This window comes from Corythoichthys intestinalis, chromosome 16 (genome assembly GCF_030265065.1).
Source record: "Corythoichthys intestinalis isolate RoL2023-P3 chromosome 16, ASM3026506v1, whole genome shotgun sequence".
Lineage (NCBI taxonomy): Eukaryota > Metazoa > Chordata > Actinopteri > Syngnathiformes > Syngnathidae > Corythoichthys > Corythoichthys intestinalis.
In genome coordinates this window covers 4,964,856-4,989,186 of record NC_080410.1, presented here as the reverse complement: position 1 = coordinate 4,989,186, position 24,331 = coordinate 4,964,856, and the positions used below count along the sequence as shown (strand labels likewise).

The 24,331-nt window shown below is 43.8% G+C and overlaps 1 protein-coding gene across 2 annotated transcripts in view; it reads right to left on the bottom strand.

Moving 5' to 3' along the window:
- col5a3a (collagen, type V, alpha 3a) overlaps window positions 1-24,331 on the bottom strand; it is a 212,692-nt gene that overhangs the window by 148,829 nt on the left and 39,532 nt on the right. For both annotated transcript variants that reach the window (XM_057861461.1, XM_057861463.1), the window contains exons 2-5: window positions 23,654-23,821; window positions 23,370-23,574; window positions 23,141-23,303; window positions 1,413-1,532 (exon numbers count right to left, since the gene is read on the bottom strand). In XM_057861461.1, coding sequence (XP_057717444.1) covers window positions 1,413-1,532; window positions 23,141-23,303; window positions 23,370-23,574; window positions 23,654-23,821 — 656 coding nt within the window. The remainder of the gene's footprint in view (window positions 1-1,412; window positions 1,533-23,140; window positions 23,304-23,369; window positions 23,575-23,653; window positions 23,822-24,331) is intronic.

Genomic DNA, 24,331 nt, shown 5'->3' with positions numbered 1-24,331 from the left:
ATTTGTGAGGACCCAGGAGAAGCAGGAAATACGGGGATGCGATGCATGGTTGCGTTTTCGTGTTATCACATTTGTGATGATGCCTGTGTATATATGCATAATGATAACAAATTAAAGCCTGTCTTTTGTTGCGAGTTCTCCCAGTTAAACAAGACTAAGATGGCTATTCAAAAAAAACATTTGTATCTCTTATATTTATGTGTCTGTTCTAACAGGCGGATAGTGGATTTGACATTTATTTTAACGTCTTCGAGTTGGCAGAAAAAAACACAAGTTTTCTCAATGTTTGAATAGTTTACATATTTTTATGATCATTATAAATGCATTTACACAATGAAATAACACTGGAAAAGTTTGTTAAATATATTTCTCGTATGAGACCAAAGCGCCACATTCGTTTACATTCAGCGAAGCCGACACAGGTTTCTGTGTAGCATCTTCAACAATTTGAATCCTTTCCATACCCCACTCCTACCGCAGTTGTTTGCTTTTCAATTCCTGTCTTTAGTTTGTTTTTCACTCCTACCTGCTGCATATCAATAAGGAAATACCAGGATGGACTTGCGGAGGGCGCAAGGGCGGTAGGGGAAGATTGAAAAGAGAGTGGGGCCACAGCGTTCACGTGCGCAGGCATGCACAGCGCCTTCTCTGTTTCATCCAAATTATTTATTTTATTTAACATCCATACACTGTTTTAGTATGAATATATGAATATATATCTATTTTTTAAAAAAAGGTAGCGAGAGAGAAGTCCGGCCCGACCATAAATAATCACATGTAAGTCGCTCCAGAGTATAAGACGCACCCTCTGCCAAACTATGAAAAAAACTGCAACTTATAGTTAGAAAAATACGGTAATAGCAAATATAACATTAGGGATGTGATTTAGACCCAAACGGGGTCAATGCGTGCGGTGGGATAACGGCAAGTGGGAACTGTTGACATGTTTTGGCATTCTGAGTCATCAAATAGTTTAGTAAAAGCCAGCTGGATGATATGATGGACAATTTCTGGAACCCTCTCACTGACCGGATTTCGTGCAGACACACGTGCACAGATGCACTTTAAGAACCCGTGAGAAGTGTGTCACTCGTTGACTTGGCTGATTTAACGCACATTTTGCTCCAGATTGGGTTGCTTCATCTCAGCTGTTATTCTCTCAACAAACAATCAATTGATTTAAACGAAATGCTGTCCTGCTGGCTGTTTCAAGGAAATCATCCATCATAAAATCAGTATATGCTTCGCCATATGTTTTGTGTGGTCGTCATTTTAATGGCATCCAGGCTGAAAATGTCCATGCTGGCAAACTTGTTTAGCTGTGACCCATCACGAAAGTTGTAATCAAGTGTAAAATATTAGTATTATTATCCAGTATGGGGTTTTTCTTCCCCGATGATAACAGTACTGACCCCGTGAAGGTCCAGGCCTTGGCTGTTGTGCGAATCCGAGTCGCAGTCTGGCACGTAGTTGATACAGTAAGCGGCAGCAGCCTCGGGGTCATCGTCAATCAGCAAGTGTTGAATTTCTCCCTGAATTAAATGCGAGAAAACAGGGAAAAAGTGAATGTGCTTCATCTTTTTCAATCATGCACTGTTTTTAATTAAGTGTCTGGTCAGCGTATTTTCTCTTTCTTTACTTTTTCGGTCTGCAGGAGTGTCGAGCAGCAGGGAAAATTGCAAGAAATGTTTTAAAAAATTGAGTCTATCTTTTATCAAGGCACCACGGTAGACAATTTTAGGTTTGTGACTAGGGATGTAACTAATGATTATTATTATAATCGATTAATCGGACGATTAATTCAAAGGTTAATCGATGAATCGGATAAATGTCACTTTTATCAGTTAGCTTCAAAATTTAACTTGTTTTAGGCATATTGTAAGTAACAATGAAGACAAAATGAGATGACTATTTCCTTCAAAAATAATATATTATTACATCTTCCTGACTTAACTGTAGTCCATAATTACACTGCTTTAGGTACATAAAACTTAAGTTTTGAATAAAGGTTGTCGGTATAAAACAGAGAATAATTTCTCTACACAAATCAGACAAATGTCCTGTTCATTCAAATGAAATAAAAGTGCAGCTGATTGACATTTTCTGTCTTGTGGGCTAAGGGTGACCGTGGCACAGTTGGTAGCTCGTGTTTTCTGGGACCAAAGGGTAAGTGGTCAATTCCTGGCTGCAATTACCCACTGTTGAAGTGCCCTTGGGCAAGGCACTGAACCCCCAATGGTTTGGCGGGGCCTTGCATGGCAGCAGCACCATTGGTGTATGTGTGAACATGTGTATGAAAGGGTTAATGTGTGCTAATGTACTAAGTACTCTCCATTTACCAAGCCCTGATACAAATTGTGTTAATAAATTCATTTTCTTTAAACAACCTAAACAAAAAAATTTAAATAAGGACAAGACAGACTGTAATGAATCAGATTTCCTTATCAAACAGTCGTTCATAAATACAATCCAAACCCAATTTCAAAGCACACTCTCTTTGTCATGTTCTGCTCCTGGTCAGATTTTGTGTTGTTGCAGAGCCAGCTGTGGGGCGTTCCCGACGTCGCACCTGCAGCTAATCACTGCTCATCGACAACAGTATAAAGACGTAGGCGATCCACTGGAAGGACGCCGAGATATTTTCCTTGCTGGTCGCCATTTGCCATCCTTGTCATTCGAGTAGCTTGTTGTTTTTGTAATTACGCCTCTGCCGTGGGTTTTGGTCGCCTGTCGCTTTAGTTTGTATGCCTCTACCTTGTGCAGGTACGTGAGTGTATTTAAGTTGTTTTATTGGCTCTCTGCGTACTTCCTTGATTTACCTTTGCATTTGTATACTGATCCCCGTCGACCTCTTGTCACGGACCCATTTTGTTATTTCCCCTTTTTACCGCGATCGCGTGTGTTTTGGTTTGTATTTAATAAACCCTTGTACGATTCCCTCAGTCGTTGGTCGTCTGTTGTGAGTCCAACCTTGTTTTCGCGTTCGCAAATCCTGACAGAATATCTCGGCCAAAATAATGGACTCCGCAGACAGCGAGCCTATAGCCCAGGCGTCTTCGCCTAACCCAAGGCAGCTTACTAACCCGCACGATCGCGTTCTCCGTGAGATAATGTCAGCGATTCATGCACTTACCGTGAATATGTGTTCACTTGAAACCAGGGTAGACCGGGTTTGCGCTCACGGTCCCGCTTCGCCTGCGGCGCCGATGCACGTTCCCCTCGCATCACCTTCCACCCCGGCGTCCACTCCGTGGCTTGAGCCAGATATTCCTCACCCGCCACGCTACGGTGGGGAACCCGGCTTGTGCGGACAGTTTTTGCACCAGTGCTCATTAGTCTTCGACCAACAACCCCTCACATACTCCTCCGATAGATCCCGGGTCGCGTTCATCATGAGCCTCCTCACCGGTCCCGCAGCAGCATGGTCAATGGCAATCAGCAACCAGTACCCCGAGTTTCGTAATTCATTTCCTGGTTTCGTCGAGGAAATGAGGAGAGTTTTCGATCACCCGATTCGGGGCAAAGAGGCTGGTAGTCGCCTGCTAGACATGAATCAGGGCGAACTTTCCGTCGCAGACTATTCAGTCTCCTTCCGCATTCTTGCAGCAGAGAGCGGCTTTGGCGATGCGGCTTTACGTTGTATTTTCCGGAGGGGGCTAAGTCCTTTGGTGAAAGACGAACTGGCAGCCCGTGATGAAACGGCGGATTTGGAAGATCTTATTGGATTGGCTGTAAATTTGGACAATCGACTTCGCGAACGAGAACGCGAGAGAGGTGTGGAGTGGCGGTGCCGATCGAGGAGTGCAGACATTGGGAGAGGTTCTTCAGCGGCGCGCACGGCGGTCTCTCATCCGGCTGCTCTTTCCTCGCCCGACCTTGAGTGGCAGTCGTCGACCCGGGAGGAGCCCATGCAACTCGGCGGGAAACATCTTGATGCAAGAGAGCGTTCCAGACGCATGTTGTCTCAACTCTGCCTGTACTGCGCTGAGCCCGGCCATCGCGTTGCCTGCTGCCCGGCGAGCCCCCGTGCAAGCTCCGGAGGTCATTTCGCCCAGGTACCTACTACGGACGGCAGCCGTGCAGCGAGGCAGCTTCCCACAAGGGAAACTCCATCACCACAGCGTGAGTACCTACCCACGACCGCTAGGACGGCAAGACCACTCAAGAGCACAAGACTGCAATTACCTGGGATTGTTATGGGGTACAATCGCAGTTGTAAGGTAACTGTTTTAGTTGATTCGGGAGCTGACGACTGCTTTGTGGATTATTCGGTTGTAGACTCACTTGGTGGTTCCTTAATCGAACTGAAGGAGCCCCGGGAGGTACGGGACCTTAATGGAGACTTAATTTCCACCATAACGCATGAAACTGAAGCTCTCACGTTGGTTGTGTCTGGTAACCATTGCGAGCGTCGAACGTTTTTTGTAATGCCAACAAAGTTAGCTCCGGTTGTTCTCGGTTTAACGTGGCTAAAGCAGCACAACCCGGACATTGACTGGGAGGTCCCCAGAATAATTAATTGGAGTGTTCAATGTCACTCGCATTGCTTGCGCGCGGCCTCAGCTACTCCTGGAGAGTTTGTAACGCGTAAACCAGAACCGATTGACTTGTCTTTAATACCCCGTGAATACCATGACCTCAAGTTGGTTTTTAGTAAAGACCTTGCACAGTCGCTTCCACCACATCGCCCCTACGATTGTTCGATTGATCTGGTTCCCAATTCTAAATTGCCCTCTTCCAAACTCTATCAGGTGTCCAAACCGGAGCAGGAGGCCCTGAATGAGTACATTACGTCATCCCTTGCGGCCGGGCTAATCAGGCCTTCCAAATCTCCTGTCGGAGCAGGGTTCTTTTTCATCAAAAAGAAAGATAAAACACTTCGCCCATGTGTCGATTATAGGGGCCTGAACGATATCACTGTTAAGAACAAGTACCCCCTACCTCTCCTGGACTCTGCGTTTGCGCCTTTGCAGTCCGCGTCCGTATTTACCACACTTGACTTGCGCAGCGCTTACCATTTGGTACGGATAAAGGAAGGGGATGAGTGGAAGACGGCTTTTAACACCCCCATTGGCCATTTCGAGTACTTGGTTATGCCATTCGGACTCACTAATGCGCCTGCGGTGTTCCAAAATTTGATTAACGATGTGCTTAGAGACATGATCGGCCAGTTTTGTTTTATTTACCTGGATGACATCCTTATTTTTTCCAGAAACCTCGATGAGCACAGGCAGCACGTTCGGCTGGTTCTACAGAGGCTGCTCGCGAACCGGTTGTATGTCAAGGCGGAGAAGTGCAAATTCCACGCCCAGACGGTCCAGTTTCTGGGGTTCGTTGTGGAGAAGGGCCAGTTGAGAGCAGATCCAGCCAAGATACAGGCTGTGGTCGAGTGGCCTTCTCCAACATCAAGGAAGCCCTTGCAGAGGTTCCTCGGATTTGCCAACTTCTATAGGCGCTTCATTCGCAACTATAGCCAGAAGGCAGAACCTCTGACAAGGCTTACATCCATAAAAATTCCATTCAAATGGACCCCCGAAACTGAGGCTGCTTTTGTATCGCTAAAACAAGCTTTCACTCGTGCACCGGTCCTCACTCACCCAGATAATGATTTGCCGTTTATTGTAGAAGTGGATGCCTCGGATTCAGGAGTGGGGGCAGTCCTGTCACAGCGATCCCCAGTCGACCAGAGGGTTCACCCTTGCGCCTTCTTCTCGCGTCGCCTCAGTCCTGCTGAACAAAACTATGATGTTGGTAACAGAGAGCTGCTAGCCATCGTTCTGGCGTTGCAGGTGTGGAGGCATTGGCTGGAGGGGGCGTCAGAGCCGTTTGAAATCTTCACTGACCACAAGAACCTGGCATACATCAGGGCAGCTCAACGACTGAACTCCCGTCAAGCACGCTGGGCGCTTTTCCTCACCCGCTTCAACTATACCATAACTTACCGTCCTGGGTCTCGCAACACGAAGCCGGATGCCTTGTCTAGGATCTTCAGCCCAGTCCACCAGGAGTCTGTTCCGGAGCCCATTGTGCCTGCGGTCCGTGTGGTGGGGGCACTTCTTTGGGAAGTAGAGAGGAAGGTCGCCAGCTCCTTGCAGGATGGGAACGTACCAGTCGGGTGCCCCAAGGACAGACTATTTGTTTCCCAGGAACTCAGGGCAGAGGTACTGCAATGGGGACATACCTCAAAGGTGGCCTGCCACCCAGGGGTCTCACGGACACTGTTCCTGATCTCCCAGAAGTTCTGGTGGCCTGGGATGAGAGAGGACGTCCGAGCATTTGTTCTGGCCTGCTCAGTGTGTGCCCGCAACAAGTCGTCCCATCAGTCTCCCTCTGGCCTTCTGCATCCGCTACCGATCCAGTCTCGTCCTTGGTCTCACATCGCTTTGGATTTCGTCTCTGGCCTTCCTGTCTCCCGGGGGAAAACAGTGGTGCTGACAGTTGTTGACAGGTTTTCAAAGATGGCCCACTTCATTCCTCTGCCCAAGCTGCCGACTGCTCTAGAGACTGCAAACCTGCTCGTGAGTCACGTCTTTCGCATCCATGGCATTCCCACGGACCTGGTGTCAGACAGGGGTCCTCAATTCGTGTCGCGAGTATGGAAGGCTTTCTGCAAAGCCATGGGGGCTACTGCGAGCTTGTCGTCAGGGTACCACCCTCAGACGAATGGCCAGACCAAGCGGGCCAATCAGGATCTAGCAGCTGCTCTTCGGTGTGTCTGCCACAAGCACCCGACTTCCTGGTCCTCCCATGTCCCTTGGGTGGAGTATGCACACAACACGCTCGTCAGCACGGCCACAGGTATGTCTCCATTTAAGACTGCATATGGCTACCAGCCTCCTGTGTTCCCTACCCAGGAGTCGGGCATCTCCATTCCTTCCGTGCAACATCACCTGCGACGAGCCCACAAGGTCTGGCGTGACGCTCGAGCGGCGCTTTCGAGAACGGCAGTGCGCAACCAGCAATTGGCTGATCGCTACAGAAGACCGGCCCCTCAGTACAGACCCGGCCAAAAGGTATGGCTCTCGACCAGGGACTTGAACATTGCCGGGGTTACAAAGAAGCTGGGTCCCCGTTTCATTGGACCATATGAGGTGGACAAGGTGATCAACCCGGTGGCCGTGAGACTCAGGCTCCCTCCATCCCTTAAGATCCATCCAGTGTTCCACGTCTCCCTGCTGAAGCCTGTCTCCTCCAGTCCGCTTTGCCCCCCAGAAACTCCTCCTCCACCTCCACGCTTGATCGATGGTGACCCAGTTTACACCGTGAGGTCCATTTTAGACTCCAGGAGGAGGGGCAGGGGGGTTCAATATCTGGTCGACTGGGAGGGCTATGGTCCTGAAAAACGCCAATGGGTCCCCCGCTCCTGGATCCTGGATCCCTCTGTCATTCGAGACTTTCATACGCGCTGTCCCGGGAAACCAGGTGGGTCGCCAAGGGGCTCCCTTTGAGGGGGGGGTACTGTCATGTTCTGCTCCTGGTCAGATTTTGTGTTGTTGCAGAGCCAGCTGTGGGGCGTTCCCGACGTCGCACCTGCAGCTAATCACTGCTCATCGACAACAGTATAAAGACGTAGGCGATCCACTGGAAGGACGCCGAGATATTTTCCTTGCTGGTCGCCATTTGCCATCCTTGTCATTCGAGTAGCTTGTTGTTTTTGTAATTACGCCTCTGCCGTGGGTTTTGGTCGCCTGTCGCTTTAGTTTGTATGCCTCTACCTTGTGCAGGTACGTGAGTGTATTTAAGTTGTTTTATTGGCTCTCTGCGTACTTCCTTGATTTACCTTTGCATTTGTATACTGATCCCCGTCGACCTCTTGTCACGGACCCATTTTGTTATTTCCCCTTTTTACCGCGATCGCGTGTGTTTTGGTTTGTATTTAATAAACCCTTGTACGATTCCCTCAGTCGTTGGTCGTCTGTTGTGAGTCCAACCTTGTTTTCGCGGTCGCAAATCCTGACACTCTTATATGATAATTTAAAGTTTGAATGGTAGTTTGTGTTGAAAGGAGACTCAGCTATCATATGATGGTTTACGTGTTTGGTTTCTTTATAAAATGAAATGGGACAATTTTACTAACTAACAATAACTCAAATGCTAATATGCTTCTCCAAAACAAGATACAAACAGACACTTAAGACACTGATTAGCATCATCGCTAAATAGCTTAGCGCTCCGTGCTAAGTAGTAACGTCTCATCAATAAAGAATACAAACAATACAACTGGCTTCATTCACTCACTTTTGACGGAGGCACACTGGATCTAATAATACAAAAGACAATCTAACTCTCGACACTTGGTAGTATTAGATTCAGCAACCCAACCTGAGAGTCGCAGTGAACTCTCTCACCCTCTCTTGCTCACTGGCGCGCACATGCAGCCTCACATTACACACACAAGGACCCAAGCGGGACTGCTCATAGCCGCCGGAAAAAATCGATTATCAAATTCATTGGCAACTGTTTTATCAATTGATTTTAATCGATTAGTTGTTGCAGTCTTATTTGTGACGAAAAACTCATTCATCATTGCCAGAGGCATCAAATCAAATCCATTTGAACTGGCTGGCACCCAACCCTCCCAGTCCAAATAGATTGGATGTCTATCACCGTCAAGTAGCAGCCAATAACTTAATTATTAAAATAAGATAGAGGCATCGGAATAGTATGAATGTTGGTGATATGCTTCTTTAATTTGAGTGTTCGTTACCTGCCATTAATGTGAAAGTCGACCTTACGAACTATGGAGGACCAGGAGTGCAAAAATTCAATAAATAAATACACAATTAAATAAATAATTAAAAGTGTCATTAAAATGCTTTTACTTTAATATTTATTTATTTATTTATTTCAATATTTATTTCCATTTTTATTTATTTATTTCAATTTATATTTATTTCAATTTTTTTATTTCGATTTATATTTATTTATTTAAAATTTTATTTATTTATTTTGATTTATATTTATTTTGATTCATATTTATTTATTTGAGTTTTTATTTATTTATTTCAATTTATATTCATTTATTTCAAAATTTATTTCGATTTTTATTTATTTAATTTCAATTTTTATCCATTTATTTCAACTTTTATTTATTTCAATTTTTATTTATTTCAAAATGTATTTCGATTTTTATTTATTTATTTCAATTTTTACTCATTTATTTCAACTTTTATTTATTTATTTCAATTTTTATTTATTTATTTATTTCAACATTTATTTATTTCACTTTTTATTTATTTCATTCTTGCACTCTTGTTCCCCGTGTGGCCGCATGAAATAATTTTATCTGTCATTGGCTCATCAAACTCGGTGGGCGGTCGTGAGCTCGGCGGGGTTTGAGTTGATCGAGTAATAAGCGATTGCTTCGTCCTATTTCTTCCCAACATGGCGGCGTTATCTGAGATTTTGCATGAACTCTCTCGGGACATGTTGGATTTCTCAGAACAAATTGAAGCAGGACATTTGAACCCTGAGTACGTGTCCTACAAAACAGAGCAATTAAGTAACATTATTGGCATCATCTCGGCTCTGTCAGATCAAGATGTTGATCGAAGAGTTTTCGATAGTTTAGAACTGCGGTCAAGCCAGCCTCTTCTCGTAAAAACGAAGTCAAACCAGCCGCCCTTCATTTGGATTATTGTTTGCATTATGTGCATTACGGTAATGCAATGCGCTGGCTTCAGAATGCAATGAGGTGGCTTCAGAGCGCAAGTCCCTTTATTAAATATATGAAGAAAAAAAACGGTGACCTATTCGACAACGGGTCCACTTTAGAGAGACACTGGAGCACCCCTAGACCCATACTAAATCATTATGTTATAAAAATGATGTCGGAGTTCAGAGTAAAACTACTTAGAAAACTGCTAGTTATTTCTGTCATTTAGCCTTATTTCAAAACTTGATAAAATAAAATAAAATAAAATCTGGGCGATATCCAAGGACCGTTCCACTTCTGAGGTATACTAGAGTTTCCCGTAAGCAGACATAAGCCCGTTTAAAGGCGCTGGCCCGCGCGATGTAGAAGCCCCAGACTGAACTCCACCATGGGCTGCGGTGGAGTTTCCTCGATTAAATTTGTTGCTTCTCTGAGCAGCTCTGGGCACGTTTTGGACATATGTATGTTTTGCTTGGACAATACGCGAGATGCGTCAAGGCCTACTACCGCTACACTGACCACGCTACTAATCTTCGTCGTCTTTGTGATTTTGAGGGAGCAATTATTTTTCAGATTATACGGATCTACACTGCCACCTTATGTATCAGGTGTACATAAAAATTAGCCAATGCCTCAGGCGTCAATTTATTATCTGAGATCGACTAGTTAAGACTTGTTTTGCTGAGCAACCAATCAGACGTTAGAAACTTTGACGAGTAAACGTACAGATAAAATTATTTAATGGTTGCACCTCCGGAGGAACAAGAGTGGAAGAATGAAATCAATAAAAAGTGAAATAAATAAATCTTGAAATAAATAAATAAATGATTAAATAAATAAATAAAAATGGAAATAAATAAATAAAAATGGAAATAAATAAATAAAAGTTGAAATAAATGAATAAAAATAGAAATAAATAAATAAAAATCGAAATAAATTTAGAAATAAATAAATATAAATTGAAATAAATAAATAAAAATTGAAATAAATAAATATGAATCGAAATAAATACATAAAAATTGAAATAAATATAAATGCATTAAATGAATAAAAATTAAAATAAATAAATATAATTTGAAATAAATAAATAAAAATTGAAATAAATATTAATTGAAATAGACAAATAAAAATTGAAATAAATATTGAAATAAATAAATAAATATTGAAATAAAAGCATTTTAATGACACTTTTAATTATTTATTTAATTGTGTATTTATTTATTGAATTTTTGCACTCCTGGTCCTCCATAACGAACATGCAGAGGTGTTCAAATGAATTGGACTTCTAGTGCCATCAATGGCAGCCAATGAGTTAAACCCTGGGGCATACATACAGTATGCTTTACATGTACTGTGATGTATACTTCTCTGGACATGTGTGCAGCCATTTGTGATAAACTAAATCCGATTACCTGCATGATATTTTGGTCATTTTAGTCACTTTGATTAAGCTTTAGCAGCCAGGGGTAAAATACCTTTCTGAAGCATTTGGAGGAATAACTGTTGAAGCACTAATTTTCTCATTAGTACAGTGAGCATAAAGGTTATCCAAATAGTGTCTTTTCTATCAGTTTTTGGCCAGAAGCCCACCGAGCAAGGGCACCCGTTGCACTCTTTGTCTGCCTGAGGTGCATGCGAGTAGGGGGAGATAGGCAACAGGGAGAAAATCCACTCTAATCCAATCTCAATTAGAGATCAAAGGCAAAACTCTCACAGAGAAGTTTTCCTATTATTCATGCCCAGCGGGAGTTTCTCTCCCCGACTAAAATGTTGCCCTCGGAATATCACCAACACTTCATCGTTCTCCAATTAGGATGCGGCGGTAGCATCGGAGGAGAATGCGCTCCTCTGGGAAGTAGAAGCCAGTCAACATGACAACTACTTCAACTACTGGGTTTTGCTGTGAATGAACTCTTTCAGTGTCACTGATGATGATAGACGTTCAATCATGAGATTAATATTAGTAGACGTCCAATCCATTTGAAGGAGGATGGCAGCCAGAGGTGGGTGGTAACGTGTTACATTTACTCCCTTACATTTCCATGAATAACCTCTTAAGTGTACAGTGGTATGAAAAAGTATCTGAATCTTTGGAATTTCTCACATTTAATCATAAAATCACCATCAAATGTGATATGATCTTTGTCAAAATCACAAAGATGAAAAATCAGTGTCTGCTTCAACTAAAACCACCTAAACATTTATACGTTTTCATATTTTTAATGAGGATAGTATGCAAACAATAACAGAACAGGGAAAAATAAGTAAGAGAACCATCACATTTAATATTTTGTGGCTCCCCTTTGGCAGCAATAAGGAGGGATGGGGAGGAGTTGGGGTGGGGGCCGGGGGGTGTATGCAGCGGCCATGGCTCCCTCCCGGGTCCGCCCGGCCGGAGCAACGTCTCCCTGTACCGGGTGCCGGGGATGTGTCCTCTGGTGTCATACTGCGCGACCCTCTTGGCCCGGGGGTGGGTCGTGGGGGGTGTGCTTCCGTCCCCTTGGTCTGTCCCCGGCCCAGCCCGCCTCTCTGGGCCGCGGCGGCTGCCACTGCCCCCCTGCCAGCGGGGCCTGTTGGGGCCTGCGGGGCCTTGGGTGGGGCTTGTTGTCCCTTGCCGGTGGGGTGGACGTCCCGTGGTCGCCGGCGCTCGGCGTGGCGCCTGCTCGGAGTGCGGGGTGAGTGCTCGGTGGGTGGGGGGTGGGGGGGTCGCGGAGGCACCCGGGGGTGGTCTGGGGCAGGAATTGATCGGGGCCCTGACGCTTCGCTGCGGCCGGCGGTTCTGGTGGACGGGGCCACGCCCGCGGGAGCCTGCTTCTTAACTCACACACTTCTCACTTCGGCAATGCAAATATCTTTCACCCTGGCACTTACATGTTCATACATTTCTCCGGGGAGAGTTGGGACGGGGCTTTACAGTCCCGACCCGGCTCCCCCCTGTTTTTAATGCACCACACACCAAGGTTTTGGGATGGTTGGGACCTGTTGGGAGGAGGGGGGTACCTCACGATTGCCTCCTCACGACAGGCCCCGCCATCCCTGCACCACACACATCATACTCCACAGGAGAGCTCCGGCAAAGAGCGGTGGGATGGGCGGCTGGGCAGAAATTCCATGCTGCGGTCCCACTGCCCCAAGCCAAGTTCTCCTATTTTAATGCATACATTGCACTACCCTCCCCTCACAATCCCATCATAGCGCTGGGTGTTGGCTGCCAGCCGGGAACCTGGCAGCCTCAGTAATAGGATGGTAGGTGGGTCCCACACTTTTTCCTTATGGCGTGGCTCCTGGGGTGTGGCCTCCCCTCTGCCTGGGCTGCCGGCCGCGGGAATGGGGTGGGGGGTCGGGGCTCCGATCTTGCATCGCCCCGTGGCAGTTCCTCGTCGTTCTCCTGCCTCCGCCTTCCCCTCTTCTCTGACTGGACATCCGCCCTGCGCTCTGTCGCGGGTCGCTGGCTGGGCGCCGGTGTATCAGCGGGGTGTTGCCTGCACCGGCGGGGGGCCCTGCCCTGCCTTGGGCTTGGTGGGTGGCTGGGGGTCCCGTGGCGTGGCGTGCCGTGCCGGTTGGGGGGCTGCGGCTGTGGCTCGTGGCCCGGGTGGGCGGGCGGGGGTAGACGTGGGATTGGTGGTGTGTCCCCTCCTGCCATCCCTGAAGGCCGGTTGATGGGTGCGCGCGTGGCCCGGGGGACCACCCTGGATCCCGGGGGGACGGGACGATGGCTCCTTTGCTGGGCTGCGGGAGGAGGGATGGGCTGCGCTTGACCCCCCGCCCACCCTCCCTCCCTGGGCTGGCTGGGTGGGGGCCGTGGCCCTGGGTTGGCGCCCGCGCGGCTTCTCCGCCCGTCTGCGTGGCTGTCGCGCGCCCGATGGGGCTCCCGTGCTGCTGGATGCGGTACGGCATGCTTGGGTTGGGGGTCCTGGTGCCGGGATTGGCGATGCGGCGGCGTAGGGTTGGTTGCCAATGGGCTTACATTCATAAGAGATTCACATGATTACTGGGTTATAGATCACAGAACTGATTTGTGTACACTCTACCTCTTTCAATCACTTAGCTTATAGACACCCCTGAGTGCCTTTTTGCGAACATTAAACCAGCAACAATGTTTTTTAGACAGCAGTGGCTTCCTTCGTGGAGTCCTCTCATGAACATCATTCTTGGCTTTACATATATTGGTTTTAGATATAGTTGATGTGTGCACAGAAATAGTGGACTGTGCCAGCGATTTCTGTAAGTCTTTAGCAGAGACTAAAGGGTTCTCTTTTATCTCTATGAGTATTCTGCGCCGAACTCTTGGCGTTATCTTTGGTGGACGGCCACTACTTGGGAGGGTAGCAACAGTGCTAAACTCTCTCTATTTGGAGACAACCTCTCTGACTGTCTATTGATGAACATCCAGACTTTCAGAGATGGGTTTGCATCCTTTCCCAGCTTAATACAAATCAACAATCCTTGATTGCAGGTCTTCAGACAGCTCTTTTGACCAAGCCAGACAATGCTTCTCATCAAGACAATTCTTACCAGATATGTGTTTTATAGTGGGCAGGGCAACTTTAAAACACTCATCAGTGATTGGGCACACTCATTACTTAAATTGTTTGGGAAAGATTGGTTTCAATTGCTGTTTAAGTCTCCTAAGGCAGAGGGTTCACTTACTTATTTTTCCCCTTCTGTCATTGTTTGCATGCTATGCTCATTAAAATATGAAAACCTATAAATGTTTGGGTGGTTAAAGCAGACACTGTTTTTACATCTGTGTAATTGTGACAAAGACCAGATCACATTTGATGGTGATTTTATGCAGAAATGTGAGAATTCCAGCAGATACTTCAGATACTTTTTCATGCCACTGTATTTCCAAAAGTAGTTTTACCACCCCATACTTTTTACTTTTACTTGAGTATATTTGTGAAGAAACGCTACTCTTACTCCACTACATGGGTTTACACAAGTCGTTACTTTTTTCTCTTTATTTTACATATTCTTTTTTTTTTTTTTTTTTTGCCAGCGTTGCCAACAGTAGCTCTACCAGTTTCACCAATGGGACGTCGCAGCAATAATCACATGACTCCATTATACCAATCAGAATCAAGCTTGCTGTTTAATGATCACCCCGGCCTGTTAAATCCCATGGTGTCAATAAAGCACCATAAAAAATAAAAATGTATTAGACACAGAGCGCTGCCCTCAGCATCACTCAAAAGCACGGATTTTAACCTCTCTCCCAGTTTTTATTTAGCACTGAATGACCAAAGAAAACCTAGATATGATCCTTTAAATTTCAGAATAGATACTCTGATAGAACTATTCACTATTCAACTATTCAAACTAAGAACTCTTTCCTCCACTAGAGGGCACTCATGGTTTTTGTACGAATGATGCTTCGTTTCTGCAGATTTTTTTCTCTCGACTGATTTTTTTTGGTATTTCTTTTGCTTAATGTTGTTATGCATAGGGTATTGTACAGTATAATAATAACAGTTCGTATAGATTCATTTGTGCTGAGGAAAAATCAAACATCGTAAGCAGTTACTCCCAATGTTACTTTTTACTTGAGTATTATTTTCACCAAATACTTTTTTTACTTGTACTTGAGTACAGTTTTTGGATGACTACTTTTACTTTTACTTGAGTAATATTATTTTGAAGGAATGCTGCTCTTACCTGAGTAAAAATTTTGGCTACTCTACCCACCTCTGGTGGCAGCGAATGAACACATCCATCCCTCTTCAAATGGATTGGACGTCTAACGCTGCCAATAGCAGACAATGTGTTAACTTTGGAGGGCCGTTATGTCCGCCAGCAAGGGCTAACAAGATGGTCAACTCAACGACAACTATATTTTTAAACGGTGAATTGTATCGAGACATTGTTGACCTAAAAGTTGTATAAGCCATTTTTTTGACGCTCATTAATTTATTATTATTATCATATTACTATTATTATTTACTTTTTATTTATTATATACAATTTTAATTAAAATGAAAAGGAAAAAGAATCAGCAAATATGCTCTCCTTACTTTATAAATTTACACTTTTAAATAAAAGAAATATAGGTAACACAGTAAATATTTACCTTTTTGATATATTTTGTTGTGGGATTTTTTTAAAGAGAAAATAATTTTTGAAAAAAATTATGTATTTATTTGCATTTGTTTCCTTTTTTATTTATTTATTTTTTTAAATAAAACAGGGAAAAACCCCAATAAGAATTCTCTTTTGTTTAATTTAAAATTTGTAGTCCACAATGAAAAATGAATTACAGAATTGGAGATTTTTTTTTTTTTTTGCTTTAAAACATTTTTGAGATAGATACATTTTTATAATTACATTTAAACGCTCAAAAAACTCTTTCCATTGTTTTTTTTTTAAAATTAATTACATTATTTTAATGATTCATCAGAATTTTAATTTTTGCATGAAACATGACGTTGACGCATATTATTTACTTTCACGTACCACATACAGGCCCTGGACCGTGAGTTTCACACCTATGGACTAGAGTATACCTCATGTAAAATATTTTACATTAGCTGCCATTGACTCAACCCCCTTGTTAAAATGGATTTGACGTCGAGCCTCATCAATGGCATACAATGACTCAAACTGCTAAATCAAACATAAAATGTATATTCAGCTTTCAAGCTCTTGACCTATTAAGTCTATCTTTGTGTGCTAAATCAATAGCCAAGGGCAACTGTCCTTACATTTTACATTTTCAGTCCAAGTCAAGGCTGAAGAGATCAGATTTTCCCGAGAAGCAAAGTCTTATCAAAACAATCTGTGTGTTAAGAGTCACATAAACAAGGCCCACAGCAGGCCGTGAATAAACTTAAATAGATGTGTAGACATTTTGATGTTTGCAAAGCGCTGCCAACAAGATTTTGAGGTGCAATCTGGAAGTAATAGACAAAATAGTGGATGAGCGAAGTCCCCCATGGTCTCACGCCGCACTACTCCCACGCTGGGAGAACAGGGGCCGGAACACTGGCCTCCTCCCCCAGAACTGGGGCCTGGGAACAGTGGACCTGAGGTCAACCCTCTTAATCTGACGTCCCTTGGTACCAGCCTAATGACACTAATACTTAAATGTACACAAACATACATGTATACTAATGAAGTCACTGTTCGTTTGTTTGGTCCTTAATAGTTCGTATGCGTGTTCACTTTTACAAAATGAAGCGGACTATCTGAGAAAAAAAGAACCCTGGTCCATTTAAAAAGGACCAAACAGTGCTAATCTGAAAGCGCTCTAAGTGTATCTTTTACTTCCGCCATAGTATTTAAGCAGATAGTTTGTTCCTGGTCACGTCTGTAGCTCCCGCCTCTTTTGCCTGATTGGCTTTGTCATCAGATGGCTGCGAAGTGGTTAGACAGTTGAGGTACAGACAGTACAAGGGTTGCCACCATTCAGAAATAATAAAAACGGGACGCCCCCTCGCGCCCAAAGCTGTTCAGGCAGAGAAAAAAGGGGACATCCCCAAAACTCCTAAAATGCATAGAAATGTATCTTTTCATTAATATTCCGTATTAGTTCAATACGGAACGCAACATTTAATTCCCAATTTCGGATCGTTCCTTATTTTCAAGGGACAGGTGGCAACCCTAGACAGTACTGCGTGATGAATGAATAAGTTGTACAGGACCGTCTTGCTTGCATGGCCAGATCTGGCCCGCCGCATCATTTTGTGTTGCCCGTGAAAGTAAATCATGTGCATCTGCTTCATATTGTTCTCTAAAATTAATTTTTTGTAAAATTTCCGTTTAGTAAGAAACATCTGACAATCCATCCATCTATTCATTATCTACCGTTTAATCCGGGTTCGGGTAGCAGTTACCTTTTTCTCATGTTTGATTTTGTTTTAAATTGGATATGCACTTTCTTCTTTCATTATCGCTTCAATTAAGAATAAAGCTGGATTTCATTATCGCTTTAATTAAGAACAGAACTGGAGTATTTTGTATAAATAAAATTCTCAACTCTATGGCGTTGTTCTGTGTGTATTAAAGGGTACAACGGATAGAAAGACACGTAATTCTTAAAAGATAAATGATAGTATGAGTTATAATGATTTGATATTTAAACTCCTCATGTTTTCGTTTAAATTAAATTTGTAAAATTAGTTTAACTAGTTGGTTGCCATTTTTGTTGACGACACAATGCACTCACTGGGTGGCACTCCGGGACTTTTACAGTTTCACTCTTTAGCTACGTACTTAAACATGTCGCCAGTTCTGTCCTTCCAATTTGAACCCGAGAGGAAAAGTGATGAGCAGGACAGCACTGTTGATATTTAACAAAACGAGTAGCAAAAGCAAATAAATGAATGACTCCAGCGGGATTTGAACCCACATATCCCATGCAACAGACAAGCGCATAGACCATTGGACTATGCGTCAAGATTTTTATTATAAAGATATATTCGATCCATTTACTACAATTGCTAACAAGTGCTAATATGAAAACCAAGAAATCTGTCAGGGTTGACGAACGCAATGACATCGGGATTGGGTAAAAAGGTTTATTGAACACACAAAAAAGAAAACACACGATAACGAAAAGGGAGACACAAAAAGGGTCAGTTACAGTAGGTCGGGATCAAAGGAAAAAAAAAAAAAGAGTGAAAACCACAGTAAGAGGCAGACCAACGGAAAAACCAAGGCAAAAGATGCAACTTGCATCGAAAGGGTCAAGAATACAAACTATCAAATGGCAGCAACTCAATATCTTGGCAAGCCGCCTAGGAATCGGTTTAAAGACACTGCTGCAGAACTGGCATTGGATGCAGGTACGATGTTGGGAACTTATCCCACAGCTCTGTAATCTCTAACTCACCTGCAGCAGGATGTGACCGATTCATGCCAGTCGTCATACTAGCTTTACTTGCTAGCTAGCACAGCTATTCTCCCAGTCCAAACCAACCACGTCATCAGCCCCAGCGTGCATTGCGCACGTTAAGCATGCCGCCCTCCATAGGTTAAAACATGAACTAAATATTAAAGATTTTAAATAAATGGCAATAATACATGTGTTTCTAATAACATTTTAGTAAAAGAGAACAATTGTGGCCTACAAGTCTTTCAGTCCGAGGTTCCCTTTAACAGAGTTAAATTTACTGGGACTTTCAGTTCTAATGAAGGGAAAATCAGTTTAAATAGAAGACATTCAGAATACTTCATTTGTCATTATTTTTATTTTTCCAAGAAATAGTAAGTAATATTGGAAAATTGGGTTTGAGAGAAAATTATCAGGATTTTCTTGTTTGGCAAAATCGAACAGCCCTACCGTCACTGGTGGCAGGTTTCCCACCATCCTCCTCGAAGTTGATCAATTCCAGTAAAAGTGATACAGACACCATAGGGCAATGATCATTCATCTACAGTACCTGTAAGTCGATGTTTAATCAGAAAAGTTAAGAATATGTTTAGTAAAGGTTGAAATGTTATTAAATCGGGCTTTGAAGTGGACTGATCATTTATTGTTAAACAAACCAGGTAATGGGAGCTGCATATGACTCGACTTAGCTGCAATTACTGCAATTTCATACTCCAGATACAAGCAATGCAAGCCACGCGATGAGGTTGTTCATTCCTCGGCACATCCGCTCTTCCTGCTTCTTATTCCTCTTTAAATGCCTATTTTACCTCGGCAAATGCTTTGTTCCTCCCACACTTGATTGACATGAGACTCACGACACCCTCTGGCCTCTTGAACTACAAATTTTCTTTCAAATCCGATCTCCGCTGACTTTGAAGTCTGTGCGAAAAATGCCACTCGATATTAGATACTTTGGGATGATGAGCTCTTATGGGTACAGATTCATACCGGACGCACTCAGTGAAGGCAGCAAGGTGATGCAGGAGTTCAAACTCAGCCTCAGTATAAATAATGAATGCATTATTCTAGCATTAACGCATGTGCCAGATATATTTAATTCTTGAGCTATGACGTTCTATGAAGTGACTCATGCATTAAGTCAAGGTAATTCGTTTTTCAGCCATTATGCATCAAACATTAGCCCGGTAAATGGGTTTTTGTGATCATGCATGCATATTTCAAAAGCAGTCTCCCTTTCTTGGGGTCTCATTCATTTCCAGTCCAACCTGTAGAAAATGCAATTTCAAGAGAAATTGCATGAGCATGCTGTGCTCGCCCATCTGGGTCACTAGATGTAGATTTTTGGTCACTTCCTATTAATTTGGGGGCATTTTCAGGTCACATTCTTATCAACTCATTGACTGGCATTAACGGTGCTAGACGTCCAATCCATTTGGACCGAGAATGGCGAACGAACAAACGAACTGGACATCTAGTGCTTTCAATGATGCAGAAAGATGAACATTCACAGCCAATTGTCCCAGATTAAATGATTGGGATGTTTACTGTTGACCGTAAAACACTTCCTTGTTAATTTGAGGCTATTTACGGGGTACTTACAAATCACTCCCTGTTGATTTTGGGTCACTTACTGTACGTTTTGGGGCATTCTGAAGTCATTTCCTGCTCATTTTGGATAATTTCCTGATGATTTTAGGGTATATCTGGGTCACTTCCTGGTCAGTTGTAACTTTCTATTGGTTTTGGCACACTTACAGTGGGGCAAATAAGTATTTAGTCAACCACCAATTGTGCAAGTTCTCCTCCTTGAAAAGATTAGAGAGGCCTGTAAATTGCCACGTTTACATGGAGCCAAATATTCCAATTACAATCGGAATATTTGTTCAAACCGAATAAATGTGTTCCATATAAACACCTCATTCAGAATGAACAGGCCCAAACCGAATGGAATTTCATTCCGATTCACAGGGGTGGAATATTCCTTTTCCCAAACCGATTAGAAGTAAAATTATATCATGTAAACAGGGAAGCGGAATGGTGGCTGGTTGCGTTCTTTCTGCACATGCTCCGTACTGACGTGGTGACGTCACTTGGTGATGTAAGTAACGTCACTTGCAACATGGCTTCCAAGCACAGCGCACCTAATTGGAGTCCGGCGGAAAGATTGTATTTAATTCAAACTTTAAAAGAATTGAATATAATTGCTCGCTTAGACGGGCGTAAAACGAGGAACAGTGAACTATTTAAAAAAGTTCACGAGAGGTTACACGAAGCCGGAATAGACCGGAGCGTTGACCAGATTAGAAACCGGTGGAAAACCGGCTACTTCAAGGCAAAAGAGCAAAACAGCAGAAGCGGATACGACCCCACAAACACAACAAGTGGGTTAAAGTTAAAACAGCAGCACTCTGACGATCGATCTCCATGTTTTGCAACGTGACGCTTTGTTTTGATTAATCTGCGCATGTCAGACGGCAGTTGTCAAACGTCCTTTCGGAATAAAGGCAGACACATGTAAACGCTGGATCGGAATAGATGAAGTGACATGTAAACAGCTGATCTGAAATTTCCATTCGGAATGTTTTGAATCGGTATGAATAAAAGTCAGCATGTAAACGTGGCTATTGTCAACATCGGTAAACCTCAACCATGAGAGACAGAATGAGGAAAACAAAAAACAAAAATCACATTGTTTGATTTTTAAAGAATTTATTTCCAAATTAGAGTGGAAAATAAGTATTTGGTCACCTACAAACAAGCAAGATTTCTGGCTGTCAAAGAGGTCTAACTTCTTCTAACGAGGTCTAACGAGGCTCCACTCGTTACGTGTACTAATGGCACCTGTTTTAACTCATTATCGGTATAAAAGACACCTGTCCACAAACTCAGTCAGTCACACTCCAAACTCCACTATGGCCAAGACCAAAGAGCTGTCGAAGGACACCAGAGACAAAATTGTAGACCTGCACCAGGCTCGGAAGACTGAATCTGCAACAGGTAAAATGCTTGGTGTAAAGAAATCAACTGTGGGAGCAATTATTAGAAAATGGAAAACATACAAAACCACTGATAATCTCCCTCGAGCTGGGGCTCCATGCGAGATCTCACCCCGTGGCGTCAAAATGATAACAAGAATGGTGAGCAAAAATCCCAGAACCACATGGGGGGACCTAGTGAATGACCTACCGAGAGTTGGGACCACAGTAACAAAGGATGCTATCAGTAACACAATGCACCGCCAGGGACTCAAATCCTGCACTGCCAGACGTGTCCCCCTGCTGAAGAAAGTACACGTCTCGTCTGCGGTTCGCTAGAGAGCATTTGGATGATCCAAAAGAGGACTGGGAGAATGTGTTATGGTCAGATGAAACCAAAATAGAACAAAAACACAGGTTCTCGTGTTTGGATGAGAAAGAATACTGAATTGCATCTGAAGAACACCATACCCACTGTGAAGTCATGGGGGTGGAAACATCATGCTTTGGGGCTGTTTTTCTGCAAAGGGACCAGGACGACTGATCTGTGTAAAGGAAACAATGAATGGGGCCATGTATCGAGAGATTTTGAGTGAAAATATCCTTCCATCAGCAAGGGCATTGAAGATGAGACGTGGCTGGGTTTTTCAGCATGACAATGATCCCAAACACACAGCCAGGGCAACGAAGGAGTGGCTTCGTAAGAAGCATTTCAAGGTCCTGGAGTGGCCTATTCAGTCTCCAGATCTCAACCCCATAGAAAATCTGTGGAGGGAGTTGAAAGTCCGTGTTGCCCAACGAGAGCCCCAGGGAGGAATGGGCCAAAATACCAGCAACAGTGTGTGAAAAGCTTGTGAAGAGTTACAGAAAACGTTTGGCCTCCGTTATTGCCAACAAAGGGTGCATAACAAAGTACTGAGATGAACTTTTGGTATTGACCAAATACTTATTTTCCACCATGATTTGCAAATAAATTCTTTAAAAATCAAACAATGTGATTTTCTGGGGTTTTTTCCCCCACTTTCTGTCTCTCATTATTGAGGTTTACCTATGCTGACAATTACAGGCCTCTGTAATATTTTCAAGAGGGAGAACTTGCACAATTAGTGTTTGACTAAATACTTATTTGCCCCACTGTATGAGTCACTTCATGTACATTTAGGGTCGGATGAACAAATAATCAGTGGTGCCAAATAAATAGCATTCATAGCCCGTTCTCCCAGATTAAATAAATCTGATGTCTATTGTCTCTCCAGTGTGTCCTGGGTCGTCCTCGGGGCCTCCCACCGGTGGGACATGCCCGGAACACCTCCCCTCAGTTAGCTCCTCTCGACGCGGAGGAGTATCGGCTCTACACCGAGTCCTTCCCAGGTGACAGAGCTTCTCAACTTAACTCTAAGGAAGAGCCCGGACACCCTGCGGAGGAAACTCATTTCGGCCGCTTGTATCCGGGATCTTGTTCTTTCCGACCACAGTTCGTGACCATTGGTGAGGGTAGGAACGTAGATCGACTGGTAAATCAAGAGCTTTTTTTTTTAAGTTGGACCAATGTCAATTGGTCAAAGTGAGTGAAAATTTAGCACATAATTAAAAAAAAAAAAAAACACACATTTTATATTTCAAACCTCCCGTTTGCTTTTGCAAAGCAACCCCACAGCTAACAATGTAGAGCTGTACCTCAAATACGCCTTCAACTAGTAGTCGCGATCCGAACACGATGATGCCTTCCGTGCTGATGATGGCGTCATCTCCTCGCGTTAGCTCCTGAGTTGCTACCTTGGAACAGTCCAGAAAGAGAGTGACTGACTCGCCTTGCACACGGTAGGCGATCCTGTGCCACCTGCAGAAACAAAGAGAGCAACACATTATGATTTGGCACACAATTTTAGGACGTGAAAATACTCACTCTCCGTCAGTCAGATTGACGTCCTTGAACGTGAGGTACGTTTCTGCAGCCGTCTGACCCCGATACAGGAAGCCAGGCGAAGGGCCCACTTCCAGCCCCAGCTGCTGCACCCCACGCTCGTCATACACGGAGAGCAGGAATGACCGTGATGCCTTTCTGGCTCGCACAGTTGCCAGGAGGGAGAAATTCACAGGGAATGTGGACTCTGGAGACAAAAGGAGAGGAAATGCTCCTTAGTCTTAGTAGGAGGCAGATATTTATCCCCAACGTACAAAATCCACTACCGGGGAAAAGTTGTTTGGTGGGAGCACTGAGCTGGATTTTCTGGTCTATTCTGAAGGCCTGGTGTGTTCCCTCCACCTCCTTACTGTTGCTGCAGAGACCAGAGTGCGAGGATACGCCCTCCATGTCCTCTGACAGCCCCAGCGCCCGGAGAACATCGATGGGAGAAGCTGGGAATGGAAAGAAATTTATGAGTAGAGTTACACCTGCACGAAACCATTCACTTGTCATTCCGTCAGCATTGTCATGAACTGTTTGGTTGCCGTTGACGACGAGAGATGAACCAAAGTTGCTCTAAAAAGTAGTTGTTTTTTCATCGACTGAACCTTTCCACAATACTTTCTCAATACTTGCAACACTCCAACTAAGGAAACATACACTGTATACTATCTACTGTTCTAACGGCCTTAATACAGCCTTCTTCTCAAGCTCAGCAAGATAACTAAACATAATTAACCTTTCGCAAACGTTCCGCCCCATCATCTATGAATAAAATTGCTCAAGTCAAAGTACAAAAGTACTTGCTCCAAAAGTATTTTCTCCTGATACAGTATACACACACATATGTGTATACTAACACATTTTAATCGTTCGCACTATAAGGCACATCTGACTATAAGCCGCACCCTTCAAATCTGGCACGAAAACGACATTTGTTCATTGATAAGCCGCATTGGACC